At 40.9% G+C, this 21710-nt stretch overlaps 1 protein-coding gene across 1 annotated transcript in view; it reads left to right on the forward strand.

Moving 5' to 3' along the window:
- Window positions 1–21710, forward strand: part of LOC126470685 (dynein axonemal heavy chain 7-like) — a 762325-nt gene that overhangs the window by 479756 nt on the left and 260859 nt on the right. Inside the window, exon 20 of the mRNA XM_050098686.1 lies at window positions 6734–6951. Within this exon, the coding sequence (XP_049954643.1) occupies window positions 6734–6951 (218 nt within the window). The remainder of the gene's footprint in view (window positions 1–6733; window positions 6952–21710) is intronic.

The following is a 21710-nucleotide window of genomic DNA, read 5'->3' on the forward strand; positions in this document are numbered from 1 at the left end:
CCACCATCAGTGGGATTTTGAAGTCTATATGGGAGAGTATTGACAATGAATGCTAATAAATCATAATTATAATTAAATGCACCCCCTTTGAATTGAAAATGAAAGTTAATTCGAGTTTTCATCATTTTTTAATTATCAGCATGGTCAATATAGTTAACAAACAATTATTTCACCCTATTTACATTTTCACTATTGGCCAATGTAATTCATTATTAAAACATCCATTTATCAATGTAACAAGAAATTTTTTTGATATAAACAGTGTTGACATTAGTTTTTAAGAAGGCTGATAAAAATGAGCCATTAAATTTTATCATTATTTTTGTAAAAATACTCTTCTTACCAGTCCTACACTGACAGAAAAAAATCTGCAACACCAGAATGGATCAGTCTTACATAAATTAAAGTTGATAGGCATGTTGCTACATCTGAAAGATTATGTCTATTCAAATTTCACACCAGTCATGTAACAGTGTTGCTAGTAGTGCCACTATGAGGATACAAATCATGTTTGCTTTAACTACAAACTATAACAGTTGTGAGCATTACTTAACTTTGAGATTGACATGGTCAGTTGATGTTAGTAAAGAATACCTTTCAGGTGACAAATGCCATTATCAGCACTTCACTGAGTGTGAACAAGGTCATGTATTATGGAAATGAGGAGCTGGATTTTCCTTCTGTGGTACTGCAGAAAGACTTGGCAGGAATGAAGCCACAGTACATGATTGTTGGCCATGGGGGTCAAAAGAATGTCCAGTCACATAAAGACTGGGCTCCACACCGTCACATGGCACTACCAAGAGGGAAGACCATTGTGTTCAGTGTATACCTCTTGCACATTGCACTGCATCTGCAGCAATAATTTGAGCAGCAATTAGCATCACAGTGAGACAATGGAAGTGTTGCAAATTGTCCACTTCAAGGACAGATCTGAGTCAGATACCTGTAGTATGCGTTCCACTGACCCCAAACCACCAAAATGGCTCTAAGCACTATGGGACTTAACATCTAAGGTCGTCAGTCCCCTAGACTTAGAACTACTTAAACCTAACTACCTGAAGGACATCACACACAGCCATGCCTGAGGTAGGTTCAAATGGTTCAAATGGCTCTGAGCACTATGGGACTTGACATCGGTGGTTATCAGTCCCCTAGAACTTAGAACTACTTAAACCTAACTAACCTAAGGACATCACACACATCCATGCGCGAGGCAGGATTCGAACCTGTGACCGTAGCAGTCGCGCGGTTCTGGACTGAGCGCCCAGACCCGCGAGACCACCGCGGCCAGCGCCTGAGGTAGGATTCAAACCCATGACCGTAGCAACAGCGTGGTTCCAGACTGAAGCACGTAGAACCACCCAGCCACAGCAGCCGGTCCCAAACCACCACCATTTGTAATATTAGGGGTATCAAGTGAGACCTCATTGGAGGTTAGGGTGGATGTCTGATAAAAAGCTGATTCTGCCTTGGTGCCAGTGATGGCCGTGTGTTGGTTAGAAGGAGGCCAGTTGTGTTCTAGACACACTGGACTTACACCTGGAGTTATGGTATGGAGTGTGACTTCATATTGCAGCAGGAGCACTCTCATTGTTATCCCACATGTTCTGATTGCAAAACTGTATGTCAACCAGGTGGTCTGATCTGTCATGCTGCCATTCATGAACAGCATTCCAGGGAGTATTTTCCAGCAGGATAACACCTGCACTCATATCAGTGTTGTAACCCAACATGCTCCCCAGAGCGTCAACATGATGCCTTGGGCTGCTCAATCACCATATCTGCCTCCAGTCAAGCACATATGGGAAATCCTTGGACAGCAACTCCAGTGTCAGCCACAAACAGCATTAACCAGATGAATGTATTCCCAAAATTTCATTACTCTATGTTAATTATTTTTGGTGTTGCAATTTTTTTTCTGTCAGCGTATATTTCATGACTAAACCTATTCTCTTATATATGTTCCATTATTAATAAAGAATCATGAAGCATTAAGCAGGTGAGTATCATTCTGAACAGGAATTCATATCCACAAAAACATCACTCTTCTGAGATGAGCAAAACACCATTTATGATGATCACATACTTGTATGGATGGTTAGTTTCTTTTTCCATTCCTGAGCTATTCCTCTGGTTAAAAAACATAAACATGAGCTGTTGAGGCACTCTGTCAGTATCTTCCCAATCTACCATGTAGCATCTCCTCCAGGAAATACTCCTGTGTGTGATACTACTGTTACTTAAATGATTGTCTTTACAGAAAATCTGGTATCTTCTCTGAGACCCTCATCCTTTTCAGTCAGTGAATTTAAAAGTAGCATATTAACTAGAGAGATTTCTATGACTCTATCAATGACATTTAGTTGCATTTTTAACATTGCTTATTGATTATACATATCTACCTGTGGCATCATACTTATATTAACCTTACTCTTAAAACATACTTACACAATTGGCTCTTAGTTTTATTTATTATAAATTATGCCATCAGTATAGGTACAATTAATATATAAAACAAATATAACCACTTAGAAATTACCTATATTGTGCACGATATTAAACAAAATTATTCCCTGAAAAGCAGAAGTGTTGAATTGGCAATAGGCATACACAAAAGAAACAAAACATGCTAGCTCTTGGAGTTACACTTTAATGAGCTAGAGTAAAAAGCACACACACACACACACACACACACACACACACACTCACACACACATATACATACAAACATACATACGCATACACACACTTATGTTCTTCCATGCTGGTGGCTGAACTAACAGTACCAGTAGTACTTTGCAGAAGGTGGTCTACTTGAGGTGGGGTTAGTATGGGGTGTTACAGGCAATTGGAGAAGGAGGTGGGAGGCAGGGAGATGAACTGGTGGTGAGTGGCTAGCAGACACAGAGAGGAGACCACTCTACCGGCTAGGAATGTGTTAGGGACGGGTGACAAGTATATGGGCTGGCATGACAGCAGCAACCAGTGGGAAATGGCACACACTGAAGTGAATGTGGGGATATAAATAGGGAAGGGGCAATGGGACAGAGAAAGGGGAAACTGTTGTGTGGAGTGTGTGGGGAAAATGGGTTACCTGACATTGAGGCCGTGATAATTATGGGAGCAGAGTATAGCTCCCATCTTCATAGTTCAGAGAAGCTGTCAGTGTAGGGGAGGATCCAGGTGGCTTGGGTTGTGAAACAGCCTTTGAAATTGTGCATGTTGTGCTGACCTGCAAGTTGTGTCACTGGATGTTCAACTTTGTTCTTAACAACAGTTTGATGGTGGCCATTCATCCTGGTGGACAGCTAGTTGTTAGTCATACCAACATAAAAATCTGAGCAACATTTGCAGCAGAGTTGGTATATGATATGGTTGCTTTCACAATTTGCCTGACTTCTGATGGGGTAGGATAAGCGTGTTACAGAACTGGAGTAGGAAGTGCTGATTGTGTGAATTAATCAGATCTTGTACCCCCTTGCCACAGGGTTTGGGAGTGGAGGTGGCATAGGAGTGGAATAGGATGTTTTGTAGGGTGGGCGGGTAATGAAACACTACTTCAGGAGGGGTGCAAAGGTTCTTTGGTGGGATGTACCTCCTACACAAAACTTTAACCATGTTTCACTTGTGTAAGAACTAATCTCCTTCTCCCAATCTCTACAGTGCCAACATTTCCTTGCCACCAATCCCTCCAAACAAAGCCAATCTAATCCCTACATCAAAACTTGCCTCTCCAGTTCATATTTTTTGGAAATTTGTAGTAAGGTCTTATGGGACCAAACTATTGAGGCCATCAGTCCCTAAGCTTATGCACTACATAATCTAACTTTAACCTCACTTACGCAAAGGACAAAACACACTCATACCCAAGGGAGGACTCAAACCTCTGATGGGGGGGGGGGGGGGGAGGGGGGGGCTGGGACCATGACAAGGCACCTCAGATTGTGTGGCTACCCTGGGCTGCTCCAGTTCATACCATCATCGAAAACTATGGCCTTCATTCCCCACCTCTTCCTAATAAGTGCATCCTAGTCAGCATCCAGGAATTTCTTAACTAGAACTTGGGCTTACCATCCTTCCTCAAATCTCTTCCTAAGATCAGAAACCTTTTGGAAGAAGAAAATATAGCCATACACAACCTGAAAACAGATCCAAACGTAGTCATCCTCTCTGTAGACAAAGACTCAGCCACTGTTATTAGCTGCACTAACTATATGATGGAAGGCCTCTTCCAACAAACTGACTCTTCCATTTTCAAGATCTGTCAGAGTGGCCCCATCCTAAAAGTCAATCATAACCTCAATATCTACTGAAATCCATAGGCCCTTCCCAGAACCTCTCACCTGATTCCATCTCCCTCCTCATCCCAACTACACCCCACACACTCAGCTTCTGCATGTTTGCTTAAATCCACTAGCCCAACAATCCTGAACACCACTGTGTGGCTGGCTACTGTGCTTTCCACTGAATGAAATTCCACTCTTGTTGCCCAGCAGCTCCAACCAGTTGCCCAAATCCTAGCCTCCCATATCAAAGATACTAACCACATACTTCATTAACTTTCCACCATCCCCACTCCTTTACCTTCTGGATTCCTACTTGTCGCTTCTGAAGCCATCTCCCTTTACACTAACATCCCTCATGACTATGGCCTTGCCCCTATCAAACCCTACCTGTCTTGCATCCTTCAAATTCCAAACCCACAACCTCATTCTTTATACACCTTACCAACTATATCCAGACCCATGATTACTTTTCCTTTCAATGGAAGGTTTACAAGTAAATCCATGGAGCAGCCATGTGCACCTGCATGGCACCCTCCTATGCCAACCTGTTCATGAGTCATCAAGAAGAAACCTTCTTAGACTGTCAAAACACCCATCCCCTAGCCTACTTCAGGCTGATTGATGTTATCTGTATGATATAGCCACCCTAGCCACATTCCCTCACAACCTCAACACCTTTTCTTTCATCCACTTCACATGCTCCTACTATACTCAATGCACCACCTTCCTGGGCATTGACCTCCATCTCTCTGATGGCTCCAACCATGCCTCTGTCCACATTAAACCTAATAGCAATCAACAGCACCTTCATTTTGACAGCTGTCATCCCTTCCACACCAAAAGCTCCCTCCCACACAGATTAGCCAGGTGTGGATGACTTATCTGCAGTATTGATAATTTCCTTGCCCATTATGCTGAAGGACTCAGAAAGGTCTTCACAAACAAGCAATACCTCACAAGCCTAGTCCACAAACAGATCTCTTGTGCTATATCCTCATATACCCCTATCCTTCCAACACTCCCAAGAACCAGCTTAAAAGGAGCGCCCTGGTTGTCATCCAACATCACACTGGACTGAAACAACTGACCCTTTTCTTTCATCAGGGCTTTGATTATCTCTCATCCTGCCCTGAAATGAGGGACATCCCACCAAATATCCTTTAACCCTCCTAAATTGGTGCTCCATTACACAACCAACTGACACAACAGTCTAGTCCATTCCTATACCACTCCTACTCCCAACCCTCTGCTGGAGGGACCATATCCCTCTGACAGGTCAAGGTGAAAAATCTGGCCAATCCACCCAGTTGGTATCTACTAATTCAGTCGTGTCACAGGCTTCTCCTTCCCCATCAGGTTCTAGGCCACCTGTGAAAGCAGCCATGTGTTATACCAACTATGATGCAAACACTGCACAGCTTTTTGTTTTGGTATGACTATCAACCAGTTCTCCAGTAGGATGAATGGCCACCAGTTGAGAACAAAATACTCAATTTCAATGGCTGCTTCACAGCCCCAGCCACGTGGATCCTTTCCTCCAGCATCAACTTCTCTGAACTATCTAGACCATGTAATCATCCTGTCCTCAGTCTCAGGCAATCCTGTCTCTGCACCGTCCGCTCAACAATCTCCCCATCTTTAGTCCTGTCACCCCCTCCCAGTTCATGTCTCCACATTGCCTTCAGTGTATACCATTTCCCACTAGCCACTACAGTCAACCCAGGCCATATACCTGCCAGCCCTCTCTCACCAAATCCTAGCTGGTAAATCAGTCACCTCCCTCTGAACTGCTAGCCACCCAACCTCAGTCCCAGTTCCTCACTCCCACCTCATGCTCCTTCTAATTGCCACACCCAACACTATCCCCATCACAACCAGTCCATCTGCTGAAATATAGCATTGCCACTTGAAGTTCAGTTGGCACCAAGTAAGGGCATATTCATGTGTATGCCTGTGCGTGTGTGTGTGTGTGTGTGTGTGTGTGTGTGTGTGTGTGTGTGTCTGTGTGTCTGTGTCTGTGTTTCACTATAGCTTGTCAAAAGACAACTCCAAAAGCTAGCAAGTTTTCTTTCTTTTGTGTGTGTTTATAGACAACTCGGTACTTCTTCTCTTTGGTGAGTGGTCTGCTTTAGTCCAAAAGTATTTACATTCTACAAGATCTTTGCTACAACATTAGAACAAAATTATGGTTTATAAGAGCATGATATATTTTCTTCAGTTCTCTTTCCAGTAGATTTTGTATGCATGCAATGAAATAAAAAGTAGTTACTTTTTAATAGATTAACCTTAAATACTTTTGTATGCATGTGGAATTAATTATTGTATCAAATTATGTTTTTAAATGATTATTGCTGTCAGTGGTATAAACCAGTTTATCATAAATATTTCTTAATGAATTTATACTCCATTTTGACAACATTATGATAATATTTTAAAATTTGTAGGTGGTCACTAATGGTAGATCCACAAGGACAAGCAAACTCTTGGATTAAATCTATGGAAACAAAGAATGGTCTGGTAAAAGTAAAATTTTCTGATAGGCAATATACAAAAATCCTTGAGGACTGTGTCAGGTTTGGGAAGCCTGTTCTATTTGAAAATGTGAGTGAAGAATTGGAAACACCCTTGGAACCTATATTAAGAAAGCAAATGATCAGAAAAGGTATTGTTATTATTTAGTTCTAGTTCACAGGTAATGAACAATTAGCTTTTAAAAAAAATTAAAACAACTACTAAAGCTCACAGACAGAAAGGTACATATATGCACCAATTTAAGTACTTCAAATGTGTGATAAAACACCTGTGCATCCATAAAGTGCCTCTCTTCTCTGAAATATGTGGATTTACACTAATAATTTGTTAGTCACTAATAAATTCATGGCAGAGGGCACCTTTTACAGTAAAATACCATCAGCTGGGACATATGGTCATTTGCAGATATTCTTGTTGCACATAAAAATGAAAGTTTCTATGCCATGTAACTTGTAAACGTATAAATGGATATCCACAATTACATACATGTAATTGCAGCAATACTAGTCTCCAAACAACAACACTAAATTGATTTGATCATGCATTAGATACAGAAACTAAAGGAATCATTCGACTACATTATACCTGCTGAACAGCAACCAATCAGAGCTCCACATGTCACAGAATATGGAAAAATGAACCACTTACAATACATACTACAGTCTTCTTACTCGATTTGTGAATGGAATTTAAAAAGAAGATTTGTTAATTTACTGAATTTACTCAGTGTTAATCAACTTTTTTCTTCACTAACTTTGTCAGAGTGTTACACATGAGGCTGTAAATATATTTACCTTCCACTCTAGAAGCTAATTCTTAGAATTTTCTAAGTTTCTGTTTGTCGTACATTATATACTGTGAAGCCAAAATATTATGACTACTGCCCACCGTGACACTGGATGTTGCCTGGTGGTGGGCATGTGATATGGTAACAAAAGTATGTGAGTGGGGCAGACATAGACAGTGGATCACCCTAGCAAAGATATGGGATGCAAATGGGGAAATCCAATGAGATAAGTGACTTCAACAAAGGGCAGATTATTATTATGCAAAGCCTGCGAATGAGTATTTGAAAAATGTTGAATCTGGTCAAATGTTCACATACTACTGTTTTAAACATCTATGGAAAGAAGTAGAAGGACAGTAAAACTACCACTAGGTGCTAAATGATTGGACATTCATGATTCTTCACAGAACATGGAGTTTGGAGGCTTGTCTGCTCTGTAAAGTAGGATAGATGGTGGTATGTGGCATCTATGCTGAAAGAGCCCATTACTGCTGCACACAATGGTGTTCCGGAGCATAGTGTTCATTGTATATTGTTGAACATGGAGCTCCACAGCAGACTATGCCTACATTTTGACCCAATGACATCATAAATTATGCACCATCACAATTCGACTGTCAATTAATGGAAACATGTTGGCTCTTTAGATGAATCACATGTTTGCTACACTAGGTCAATAGTTGCATCCACAAACACCATCATTGAGGTGAACAGTAGCTCAAAACGTGCAGCACACCATGGATGCAGGCTGGTGGTAGCAGTATTATACTATGGGAGACATTCTTTTCATCAGTGATGTATTTCATTCCAAAGATGGACAAACAAGGTATTAAGCAGGTGGTCATAATATTTTGGCTCATCAGTTTATATGTTACACATTTTAGGAGGCAAACTGACAGGTGCCCATTGACAGTGCCCTTCTTTGTATGTGTTAAATGCCTCTGGTATTCTGGCTGTATACAGATTCCACACTTTAGAAAGAAAGAAAAATATCTCATTCTTCATTTGTGAACAGATAGTGACTACTTATTATCCTATAAATAAATCGAAAACCTGCTATTTACTTTGCTTACAACTCAATGTATGTCCTCTTTCCATTTCATATTGTGTAATCCCAGGAAATGGTTTGACATGGCTGACTCCAGATTTGACTAATTAATCCAGGATTAAGATTTGATGCCCTATTCTACTGTCAGAGGCCAAGACATTTCTGTGTTTCACGAAATGGATACTTTCAACTCTTTATACGTTGAAAAGTACTCATACTTGTCAAGTTTATGGGAAAACTGATTTATACTGCCTTACAAAAAATGTGAAGCACCCATAAGTCTAGTTCTGAGAGCAATGTAACCTCATACATCTATGCACAATTGGTGGGTATGTGAATGATTAGATTCGCAACTCTCTGGGACAGGTACAAAGGTCACCAGAGTGCATTAGTACAGTTTGAGTTTAGTGTTGTGTATAAGAAGCATGGACAGTGTCAGCTGTTGAGTGATTGAGTAATTACTGTGTAGGACATGGAAATCTAGTGTACTCATGTATGACAGTATTATCAGCACCTTCAGAGTTCAAAAGGTGCCACATAGAGAGCCTTCCATGTCAAATCATGCAATGTCCAGATTTATGGGAAATTTGGATGTGGCAGTGGCATGATTTTGGAACTCTTGTGAACATGAGGGCAGGATAATCATTGTCAGTGTTCTGAAGAACCACAACTGATAACCACAAGGGAGGATAGCAGTATTATGTAACTAGCACACTGTAACTCCTTCACATCTGCACCTGCCTTCTTACAACAAGTAATAGTCTCTCTGCAACATTCTGTGTCTCACAGCACCATAGTTAGGAGACTAACAGCAACCAGCTGTGGAATTACCACCTCAAGTGTAGGGCTGTCACTGTCAACACAACACAAACTGCTGCATTTGTAGTGGTGTTGTCACTGGGAAGCTCTGACTGCTGATGAATGGTATTATTGTGTTCTTTCAGTGATGTGTGGATGGGTCCATTTCTTCCATTGTTTTAGAGAAGTGCAGTGCTGTTACTCCTAGTTTCTTGATGTGGGGAGACATAGGCTCTGACTTCAGATCATAGCTGACAGTGACTGTGGAAACTCTATTGGCACAGTGGTATTTCACAAACATCCTGCGTCCTTATGGGTTACCTGTTGTGACAATACTGTGGTGATATTTTTCTACAGGACAATGCTCGCCCACACATGGCATGTTGATCTATGAACTGTCCAAATGATTTTGAGGTAATTCTGTGCCCAATATGTCTTGATAGAACATGTGTGGGTCCAGACAAATTACCACTGTCTATTGCTGTTATGACATTATATATGAATTACAAAAGTTTGGATTTGAGTGACAGGTGTTTATGACATTTTTACTGGTTACCATGAATCAAATAATTTTTTCAGGGTAAGTTTTTGTTTGAATTCAGCATATGTTCTAGAATGCTATTAAAAAGGATTTGACTGAAGTAGTAAAGTAGTTTTATGAGTTAGTTCTGCTTTTTTATTGTGCTAGGTTTGCATTTTTTGGGGGCTTAAACTTGAGCCATCTCCTAAATTAAGTATGTCTAATTCTCACTTTAGAAACAAAGTCTGCTCTTCACATCTAATGCACAGAATGTGTTGAATTTCTTATTCAATTCTATGGTCATTTATACCTTTGTAATTGAGATGTTTCTGCAACTACCCATTAGCATGTAGCAGTCTTATCACAAAAAAGACTAAACATGCTATTCATTCCACAAGACATTAAAATTATTGGAGAAGGAAACTGTTCAATCCTCATAATAGTGTAGGTAATAGCGTATATTCTGTATATGTGTACAGTTTTGAGCTATTTGTTTTCATTGTTTTATGACAAATCTTATATCATTTTAACTTGATCCCTGTCTAAATAAATAAATAAATCCAAGCCTACTCAGTTGCCTACAATAACTCATAGAACTTGGACATAGCAGCATTCGAGAAACACACAACTCACTCAGTGCCATCCCAGATGTAATTAATATAACTGAAGTTTGATCAACTTACTGAAGGAGTACGTTAGTTAGTCAGCTGCGCGTTCTGTGGATCAAAATTGTTGTCTCTCGCTAAAATATGGTACAGTTTTACAATTACAGTTCATCTTCCCAGTGGAAAATATGGCACCATGCTGACCACTTACACGATTTATTAAGGTTGTGTGTGTGTGTGTGTGTGTGTGTGTGTGTGTGTGTGTGTGTGTGTTTTTATTATGTGCACTCAACTACTTACTCTTGACTATGCTCTGATGTTGAATAGTGTAGGAGGAACTGTGAAGGAGACATCAATTCAGTTTATGGTTGGAGCTAATTTTATCAGCCATTAAATCACTTGCTAGATGATAAAAGATTCATATGGCTGATTACATCACTCTTTTCTGTGCCACACACAGGGTGAGTGATGGACAGTTTAGATCATTTTTCCTTCTAGTATTATATTCATGTATGCTGCTGTTGTTTTTGAATTGTGACTGATGTGCCAACAAACTTCATAAGAAAGCTAATGCAGTGGGGGGTTTTTGACAGCACGACTAGATGTTTAAAGGGCTGTGGGTATGCCATAGTGGATTGGAGTTGAGGGGCGAGGGGGCAATGGGAAGGCACATAAGCTTCCTCACGTCTGTGTCTATATTGCTATAGTATTTGTAGAGTAGCATATGACTGATTCATAACCTGCATTTCTAATTGGTATCATAGGATAGTTGTATAACGTACAGGTAGAGTTAATACATCAGCATACCAGGGAGTCATATATGGTGTATCACAGGGCTCCGTAATGGGTCCATTGATGTTCTTAACATTTATAAATGACAAGCCAACCATATGAGGGCTGTTCAAAAAATAAGAAGACTTTTCAAATTGTTCGGGCAATGTACATTTAACTATTGATTTTTTTTTTTTTTTTTTTTTTTTTTTTTTTTTTTTTTTATTTTTTTTTTGTGTTAATACACATGTCCTGAACATATGTTCACAGTTTTAAGTGTAAAGCATATTTCATTTACTTTAGACAGATAGAAAGGTTTGATGTATTTTAGTGTGCTCGGCAATTTTTGATTATTACAGAAAATGGATCATACAATTTGCATCACATTTTGTGTGAAAAATGGAATCAAGTGCTCTAAAACACTTGGAATGTTGACAGTGGGATACATTGAGTCTGCTCTAAGTAAAAAAAAAAAAAATGTTTACAAGTGGTACAAGCTCTTCCAAGATAGCCAAGAAGACACAAATGACAAACCTCACTCTGGGCAGCTCAGCACATCAACAACAGGAGATAACATCAAAGCTGTGAAGAAAACTATTTTGGAAAATAATTGAATTACCATAAGAGAAGTTGCTGAGGATGTTGGCATATCAGTTAGCTCATGTAATGCAATTTTTTTGGATGTTTTGGGCATGATACGTGTGTCAGAGAAATTTGTTCCAGAACTATTCAATTTTGATCAGAAGAACGATCGCATGAGCATCACTCAGTAGCTCTTCAATGACGTCAGTGACGACACTGATTTTCTCAAAAGGATCATAACTGGTCACATAACATGAGTTTACGGTTATGAAGGTGAAGCCAAAGTGCAATCGTCCCAATGGAAGCATCCTGGAGAGCCAAGACCAAAAGAAGCACGCCAAGTTCGATCAAACGTCAAAGTATTGCTCACTGTATTATTATTTTTTTAAATTTTTTTTTTCAATTTTTGCCTCAAGGTTGTATGGTCAATAAGAAGTATTACCTGGACATTATGCGCCATTTGCAAGAAGCAATATGCAAAAAAGTCTGGAATTGTGAAAAAACAATTCATGGCTTTTGCATCACGACAATTCACCTGATCATTCATCACTGCTTCTGAGAGATTTTTTAGCCAAAAACAACACAACAATCATGCTTCAGCCACCATATTCACCAGATTTGGCCCCCTGCCACGATTCCTGTTCCCAAAACTGAAAAGACCTATGAAAGGACGAAGATTTTCAACAATTGAGGAAATTAAAACTGCACTGATTTTTACTGTCATTCTAAGCATAAAGGTGGAGAAGTGGCTATCTACCTGAGAACAAATAACTTAGTAGAATCTTTCAAAAATTTCTCTTGGGTAAATGAGTATTGCACTGATTTGCACTGTGAAATTGTAGCAATTAAGTTAAAATTCTTGTATGTTGTGTGCTTTATCTTAGCATTGTATAGATCAACAAATGGAAATTTTGAATTATTTCTTAATTCCCTCGATACAGTATTATGTAAATTAATGTCCAAGCAAGAGAATATAAATGTTATATTATTAGGGAATATTAATGTCAACATGTTACAAGATTCCCAAGAAAGCAAACACTTCAAAGACTGTATCTATTCTTATGGCACAAAATATCTGTTGAGACACATACCCACTAGAATCACTCCAACTAGTATAACCTCAATAGACCATGTTATTACTAATTGTGAAAATACTGCCATAGCTGCTGTTGTAAATGGTCACATCTCTGACCATCTAGGCAAACTATTAGTGCTAAAGGGAGATCCTTTTATAAAACCAAAGAAAATTTATAACTACAAAAGAAATCTCTCTGTTATTAACATTGCCAAACTGAGAGAGAGCCTTGGTCATGAATCTTAGCATCTAGTATTTCAAGCCGAAGGAGTGAATAATAAGTGGGATGCCTTTCTAGATACATTATCTTATCATATAGATAATACTATTCCCATCAGAAAGATAAATATTAATAAGAATAAGGCTATACATTCAAGTCCCATGGAATTTGATAATTCTACCAAAGAACTGAAAGAAAAATTGGAAGAAATCTATATGATACAAAGAGAGACCAAAAACAATACAATGAGCACAGGGATAAATACAAAAAATACAAGTACCAGTTTTGCAAGCAAGTCAAAAGATTGAAGGCTCAAAAGATTAACTCGAAAATACAAAATTCAGATTGTATCCCCAAGAACTGCTGATCAATAGTAAATAAAATAAGAGACAGTAAAACAAAACTAAAAGGTAATATCAACATACAGTCATCTAATAACAATAATGATGTCACCAATCCTCAAGAGATCAGTAACATATTCAAAGACTATTTGATAGATATCATAGAATCTGACTTTTGTACCACAGATAAAGTACCTGTTGGAAGTCTTGCTGAGGACAATTCTGAAGCTAATCAACTCCATGAACTTGAAATCAAGGATATTCTGCAGCTCACCAGAGAATGTAAAAACAAAAAATCCGCTACCTGGGATGAAATTTCTCCATTTTTACTTAAACAGTGTGGAACATCTTATAAATAGTGTCTTGAAAGGAGTGTTCCCTGACATATTAAAATTAGCCATTTTTAAACGTCTCTACAAAAAAAGGTGATGAACAAATAGTAGAAAATTACAGACAACTCTCTTTAACTTCCGTTTTTGCAAGTTAATTGAAAAAATAATTTTGAAATATATGCTAGAGCATTATAATAAGCACAACATCCTGGGAGATTTTCAGTGCGGTTTCAGAAGTGGTCATAAAACCCTGACTGCAACACTTCAATTTATGCTGAAAGCTCTTGACAAAATTGATGAAGGCATGCAAGTAGCTGGAGTTTTCATACACCTATCAAAGGCTTTTGATAGGGTTGATTATAAGGTACTTCTGTCAAAACTGGCCAGAGATGGCATAAGTGGAAAACGATTGCACCTCATCACATCATATTTAAAAAACAGAAGACAGTGTACCTCAATCTCAGACAATAATGGAGAAACATTAAAAAGATATACATCAAGGGTCATGAATATTAAATTTGGTGTGCCTCAGGGATCGATAATTGGACCCTACCTTTTTATTTGTTACGTCAATGCCTTCCCAAAGATATCTTCACTAGAATGTATGCAGATGACAGTTCAGGCCTTTGTTGGAGAAATGATATTCTTAATCTGAGCATAGAGGTAAAAAAATTTATAGATATTGCAAGGGAAAAGTTTGAAAATTACATTTTAAAAGTCAACTTACAAAAAACAAATATAATCCCCTTCAATGTTGGTGATTTGCAAACTTGTATTGATTCTCAAGATAGTAATATTGTAGGGAAAATCTGCAGTGAGTGTAAATTCCTAGGTATATGCATAGATAGCAAAACTACTCTGGACACAACAAATTGACATTGTATGTGCAAGGTTATCATCTAGCCTATATGTTTTAAGAAGAATAGCTCCATATGCCAATACCCAAACAATGAGGATGATGTATTTTGGTTTAATACATCCATTTCTAACATATGGTCTTGCATTGTGGGGCGGGGCTTCCAAAACTTATGTAGAACAAGTATTTAAACTCCAGAAAAGAGCCTCAAGAATATTAGGCAAAAAAGATGCTAGATCATCATGTAAGGGATTGTTTATAGAATTTAAAATTCTGACTATCTATTCAATGTATATGTTTGAAACAATAGTATTAACTGCAGAAGATAAGAAATATAACTTGTCATAATGTAGAAATTCATGATCACAATAAAAGGCAAGTACAAAATTACCACATGATACGCAGAAGACTGCAAAAAACTGCAAACAGTCCATATATTAATGGAGCAAAATGCTTCAATGCACTGCCAAATGAATTGAAGGTAATAACTGGAGAGATATTCAAAAAACATCTAATGTCGTGGCTCATTGAGCAGTGCTTCTATAGCCTACTATAGAAACTAAAATCTAAAGTATTATTATGTCAAATAATTTTGACTACATTCTGAAGTTCCTATTATAAAGTAAAATTGGATTGTATACTGTTGTTTTGTACTACCAGTTGCTATGCATGCAATTACATGTTTCATGCAAATAAATTACAAATTACAAATTGCGTCACTGGAAGTTCTCAAGGCTGTTCTAAGAAGTGGTTGTGAGAAGTGCTTCGAGGATTGGAAGAAGCAATTGCACAACTGTATTGTATCTGAGAAGGATTACTTTGAAGGGAACAACATTAATATTGATGAATAAATAAATATTTTTTCATAAAAATATAAAGTCAACTCACTTTTTGAACACACCTCATATATCAGCAGCAGATACAATCAAGTTTGCCACTGACACTAGCCTGTTGTTAATGCTGTGAATGAAGATGACCTGCAGGAGAGAGTCACAGAAGTAAGCACATGCTTTAGGGAAAACACATTAATTTTGAGCAACACAAAAACTATTTGGACCAAAACTCAAGTGGCAGACTCTTCAAGAGGGGCGCTCTGCATCGCGGTGTAGCTTGCTGTCCTGGTTTCAAGAGGGTGCGTTTCTGGATGAGGTATCGAACATGTTACTTCCCCCTATTTATACCTCCCGAGGAGATCACGAATGTAAAATTAGAGAGATTCGAGTGAGCATGGAGGCTTTCCGGCAGTCGTTCTTCCCGTGAACCATATGCGAGTGGAACAGGAAAGGCAGGTAATGACAGTGGCACGTAAAGTGCCCTCCGCCACACACTGTTGGGTGGCTTGCGGAGTATAAATGTAGATGTAGATGTAGATGTACTACAGTCAATGACATTCCAGGCTGAAGACGTGTGTGGTGATTCCCCGGACAGTGGGATGCCAACCTGGCTGTCACCTGCCATACTGCTTGTTTTTGGGCTTGCCAAACACTACGTTGGCCAGCAAGGTCACTGAATCTCTATGCAATTCGGAACATTTGGAGCATTGTAGGCAGGGCCCTCCAACCCTCTAGGGATTTTGATGATGTACTGATCCACCTGGATAGAATTTGGCATGATATGCCCTAGAAGAGCATCCAGAAACTCTCTCAATCAGTGAAAAGCCAAATAACTGATTGCATAAGGACCAGAGGTGGACCAGCAAATAAATTATTGACTTTCTCAATTTGTGAAGCTCTTTCTCTTGAATAAATCATTCAATTTTTCTGAAATTGTAATCGTGTGTTTGCTTTTAAATGTACATAATGTCTATGATTTTCCATCCCATTTGGATAATTCCTTCATGGTACATTTTAAAAAATTTTTTTTAAATTGTGTTTGTTTCCACAGATCCATGGTGAGGGGAAACTCTAGGATGTAAAACATGTCAAAAAACAAGAACACACAGTAAATACTAACAAAGTAAAGTGGCTGTTATACTGTATCTTCCAAAGATCCCAAGTGAGATGGTTCACGTGGATGTGGAATAAGTCAAGAAATTTTAATCATATTTTCATTTAAAAGATAATAATAAATTTGAAACCTTTGATGACCGGATGATATATCTTCTGGTAAACCTTCCGCAGTGTAAGGTCGTGGTCCATGAAACTCTTCAGCTCCTAACGTTTATCCAGAGCTGCGCTGGACATCTTCAGAAGGGTGTTGCTCCTCCGGTGAGTCTTGCCGACTGACGGGTCGGACGTCTGAGAGCGACTTATGTATCGTAGAAAGTGGGCGTGACCAGAGTTACACGTGATATGCAGAGATAACCTTTGTCAGAGATAAAACTTAACTATCGATCGTAAATGTAACTGCAGTAACTTACGGTCAACAGAATCCATCTCTCGTCTTGTATAATGTATCATCTCTCGAAGTAGTGCTGCTTCTGTATAATCAAATACCCGATGAACACGGGCTGTCTGGAACATCCTCTTCAACTTTAGAAAATTCGATATGGTAGACGAATCCCTACAATGCAACAAGAAAGTTAAAGTACAAATTAAATGCGCTCTCTTCTTACATAAAATTTCCAGGCGTCTAACTGATTTTGAGAATTGCTCCCCGTAGAGTCTTCTGATCATAGTATGAAAGCTTTCACGACCGGATGACATATCTTCTGGTAAACCTTCCGGGGTGTAAGGTCGTGGTCCATGAATCTCTTCAGCTCCTAACATTTCGTCCAGAGCTGCGCTGGACATCTTCAGAGGGGTGTTTCTCCTCCGGTGAGTCTTTCCGACTGACGGGTCGGACGTCTGAGAGCGACTTATGTATCGTAGAAAGTGGGCGTGACCAGAGTTACACATGATATGCAGAGATAACCTTTGTCAGAGATAAAACTTAACTATCGATCGTAAATGTAACTGCAGTAACTTACGGTCAATAGAATCCATCTCTCGTCTTGTATAATGTATCCTCTCTCGAAGTAGTGCTGCTTCTGTATAATCAAATTTCCGATGAACATGGGCTGTCTGGAACATCCTCTTCAACTTTAGAAAATTCAGTATGGTAGACGAATCCCTACAACGCAACAAGAAAGTTAAAGTACAAATTAAATGCGCTCTCTTCTTACGTAAAATTTCCAGGCGTCTAACTGATTTTGAGAATTTCTCCCCGTAGAGTCTTCTGATCATAGTATGAAAGCTTTCACGACCGGATGACATATTTTCTGGTAAACCTTCCGGGGTGTAAGGTCGTGATCCATGAAACTCTTCAGCTCCTAACGCTTCGTCCAGAGCTGCGCTGGACATCTTCAGAGGGTTGTTTCTCCTCCGGTGAGTCTTGCCGACTGACGGGTCAGATGTCTGAGAGCAACTTATGTATCATAGAAAGTGGGCGTGACCAGAGACCGTCAGGCATGTAACAAAATTCGTAAAGGCCAAGAAGTGTGATCAACGCTGTCTTTGGTATGTCACTCTGTTCTATAGGTATCTGTAAATATGCCTTGCGGCAGTCCAAGACACTGAAGATGCATGCCCCCCTAAGTACTTGCATGAACTCTTGTATATAAGGTATCAGATAATTGCCTAAGACAGTCCACACATTGAGGCGGTGATGGTCACCACAGAGGTACACTGTGCCATCTTTTTTGGGAACTTAATGTGTGGGCGAAGACCAGTTACTGTCCAATGGATGAACAATACCTGCCCACAGAAGTTCCTCCACTGCGGACTTAGTGAGTCATAGTTTATGTGGCGTCAGTCAGCGCGCTTTATGACACACTTGTAGCCTGTCTGTTGTATCAATTTTGTGTGTCGTGCCATTTGTGATAGCATTCAGCTGGGCTGGCACACTCGCTCGGGGGGGCATCGCGAACGGGAGTGGGTAGCACACGAGAGTCACAAACCTGATGTGCTGGAGAAGCTGTCTGTGTCAGCGGTGACAAAGTTCCGCCAGCTGCTTCTCCGGTGTCGGGGGGCAGCAACATCAAAGTCCGACGTGGTGAGTCACCGGTGTCGGAGGGTGGCAGCATTGACAGGTGTTGTATGGGGCATCGTGCCTCGGTAAGGGCTTGTGTAGCCAACGATATGGCGTGGTTCAGTTCGGCTTTGCAAGAGCGGGGATCATCAACTCTGAGCACTCAGACTGAAGCTGGGTGATGGGAGTTGCGAGGCTGTCCACCAGTGAAGGGCACTCGATGAAAGCCGAGTCGAAATCATCTGGGAGCTTAGGGGAAAGGGGGGCGACTGAGCACACAATATGAGTGGACGAGGCGTGGTGCAATAATGTGGCCGACTGGAGGTCTGGAGACAGTCCAAAATGGAAAAGGAAGTCAGTGGCTAACACTGGGTCTTCTGCATCAGCCACATAGAAGGACCAAGTGAACTGTTTGCCAGGTATGAGTTCGATAGGTAACCCGGCCAAACTGTTGACACGAAGTGACAATTTATTTGCTGCTCACAGGAACAGTTTGGCTGGTGTCGTGTCCTTTATGGTGAATGTGGGGGGGTGTGACACTAACATCTTCTCCAGTATTGACGAGAAAATACTGGCGCAAACCTAAATCCAAGGTGTACAGACGTCCTTATGAGGTGGGGGATCTGGCAAAATGCAACGTCTGTGGTCGCCCTTGCATGCATCCGCGAGCTGTGGCGCCTACTGCGGCCCACATGCGGCATTTGGGTATGTGCAGGGTGGGCAGCAGTTGCGAGCAGAGTCCCTGTAAGTGTAGTTGAACCAGCATATGCGTGAGTCATCTGTACTCGTCCTGCCAGCCGAAGAGTCAGGCGAGAGGAAGGCGGGGCGGGCAGGCACTAGCCCAGTTGGGGGTGGGGAGAGGCTGTTTCCAGCCTGCTCATGGTTCCAAATCTTGGCCGCTAGTTGGCTGCTGTTCCATGTGCTGTCCGCAAAATGCATGTGCCCGGCCACTATCACCTGACGGTGGAAGTATACTCACAGGATTACCAACCACGGCATTATTACACACTGTGCTGTGCAGAGGGAGGTGGCGGTGCTGGATAATGGCGTATGCCTGGTCTGCCAGGTGTAGTTTATCCTTGAGTGATGCTGTGGTATATGGAAGCAAATGTAATTGTAGTTCTTGCAGCAGTTTTACCAATCACAAAGCCCAGAGCACTAAGTTCTGCAAGATCTTGGTACTGAACTGTAAATACAAGCGTCACTACAGCTGTCAGGGGGTTCTGTCACCTAAAGTCTCGTCATAAATAATGTTGTGCATCATATCTGCTGGTGGAAGAGAAAGGCATTTGATGAGAAGTGCACAGTCAGAGGCATATTTGTTGCTCCAGGGTGGGTTCACCGAAAAGTCACTGATGAGATCAGGGTGGTCATCCAGGTTATTCACTAAACACACAAAACGAGTGCTGTCATCCGCAATACCATGTATGTCCAACATGTTGTCCACCAAGGTAAACCACGTCACTGGATTGTCCAGTTGTAATGGCGGCAGCTTCAGAAAACAATCAGGGGCCAGTGCTTGCGGGGGTGTAGGAAAGGCACGAATCATACGGGGATTCTTCATGTTGTTCACTGATGCGTGCTGTGCCTCAGTGATGGGCAATGTGTTGTGCTAGATGTCCATAAGTTGTGCAGATGAGGCGTGATATCCAGTCCTTGTAGGCAGGAAATCTGTACAGCTACACGACGAGCACGGCATGGCAGGCGCACGAGGATCATCGGCCAATGCAGACGAAATCTCTAGCAGAGGCGCGAAATCACGATTGAGCACAGAGTGATAGGGTGAAACCATGGCAGGTGCGTCGCTCGAGGTGTGCGTGGGGCGGCAGGGCAGGTAGGCATATACATGGCCTGGCATGGCAGGCACGAGGATCTCTTCGACTGGCACAGAGGGGGGCACATCAAACGGAAGACCGCACTGAGGAGGACGCGGCCATACATGTGGACCCCGAAACTGGACAGCTGCGTGGACCATGTTGTGGGATAGAAATGTGGATGAGGGGTTCCCAGGATATTGTGCTGGAGGAGCATTCTATCGAGTGTACAATGCCACAGAAGGTGTCCGCGCCGATGTGTACAGGGCCTGGTGTGGTGTGCCAGCAGAGGTTAGGATCGTCTGGCCAGTCAAAGCAAACATCGGAGATAACAACATTCCTGGTGTATTAGTAGCACACAGGGTAAAGCATTGCGCTTGACAGTCAAATGTCCATTCTGCAGTCGCAGTGTCCCGCGCTGCCAGAAAAATTGGTGGTTGCAACATTGTCTATTGGCACAAAACCGGTGGTACACAGTGAGCGAATGCAACATATTTTTGCAACTCGGGGGCACCAATGTGGGTTTTCTGGCTGTAGTGGCTGACTGAGCACAGAGAACACCAACAAATTGCAATCAGGCACTTTTATTAACTTTGCGTAATTGCACAAAACACAAGAAAGACACTACAGAAATTCAAAACACGCGTATTGCAAACTTCAGACCGAACCAAAGACCTCCGTGTCCCCCAAAATACCATTTACTTTGCACTTTGTAGGTGGAGGTCTATAACTGGCTTTGTCTTCTTTCTTATCCATTGGTCTAGCCTGGGCCAATGAGGTGACTGCATTGATGCTGTTGTGGCCTAGCTGTTTGGACTGACATATTCTGCAGCATATTCTGAAGCAAATGTTCATAATGCCATTCTCACAATATGAAGAAAATTGTCATCATTGTAGCACCACAATGTGGGCAGAAAAGATAGCTAGAAGAAAGCTCCAGCAGTGAAGGGGCCATCAGTCATACCACTCAGCAAGTGTGTCGACACACAAAAGATAGAAGACCTTACATGTGTCCGCTCTCCCCCCCCCCCTCCCTTCCCCCCTCTGTCCATCAACTGCAGAGTTACAGGGTGGACACAGATGTATTACAAGAATGTTAGCTACTGCAAACGAGAAGTCCGCTTTGAGTCTGTTGACTCTGATGCTGTGATCGAGGTGGAAGCAGCAAAATTTGCTGACTACAGTGCACCCA

The sequence above is a fragment of the Schistocerca serialis genome, chromosome 3, assembly GCF_023864345.2.
Source record: "Schistocerca serialis cubense isolate TAMUIC-IGC-003099 chromosome 3, iqSchSeri2.2, whole genome shotgun sequence".
Classification (NCBI taxonomy): domain Eukaryota; kingdom Metazoa; phylum Arthropoda; class Insecta; order Orthoptera; family Acrididae; genus Schistocerca; species Schistocerca serialis.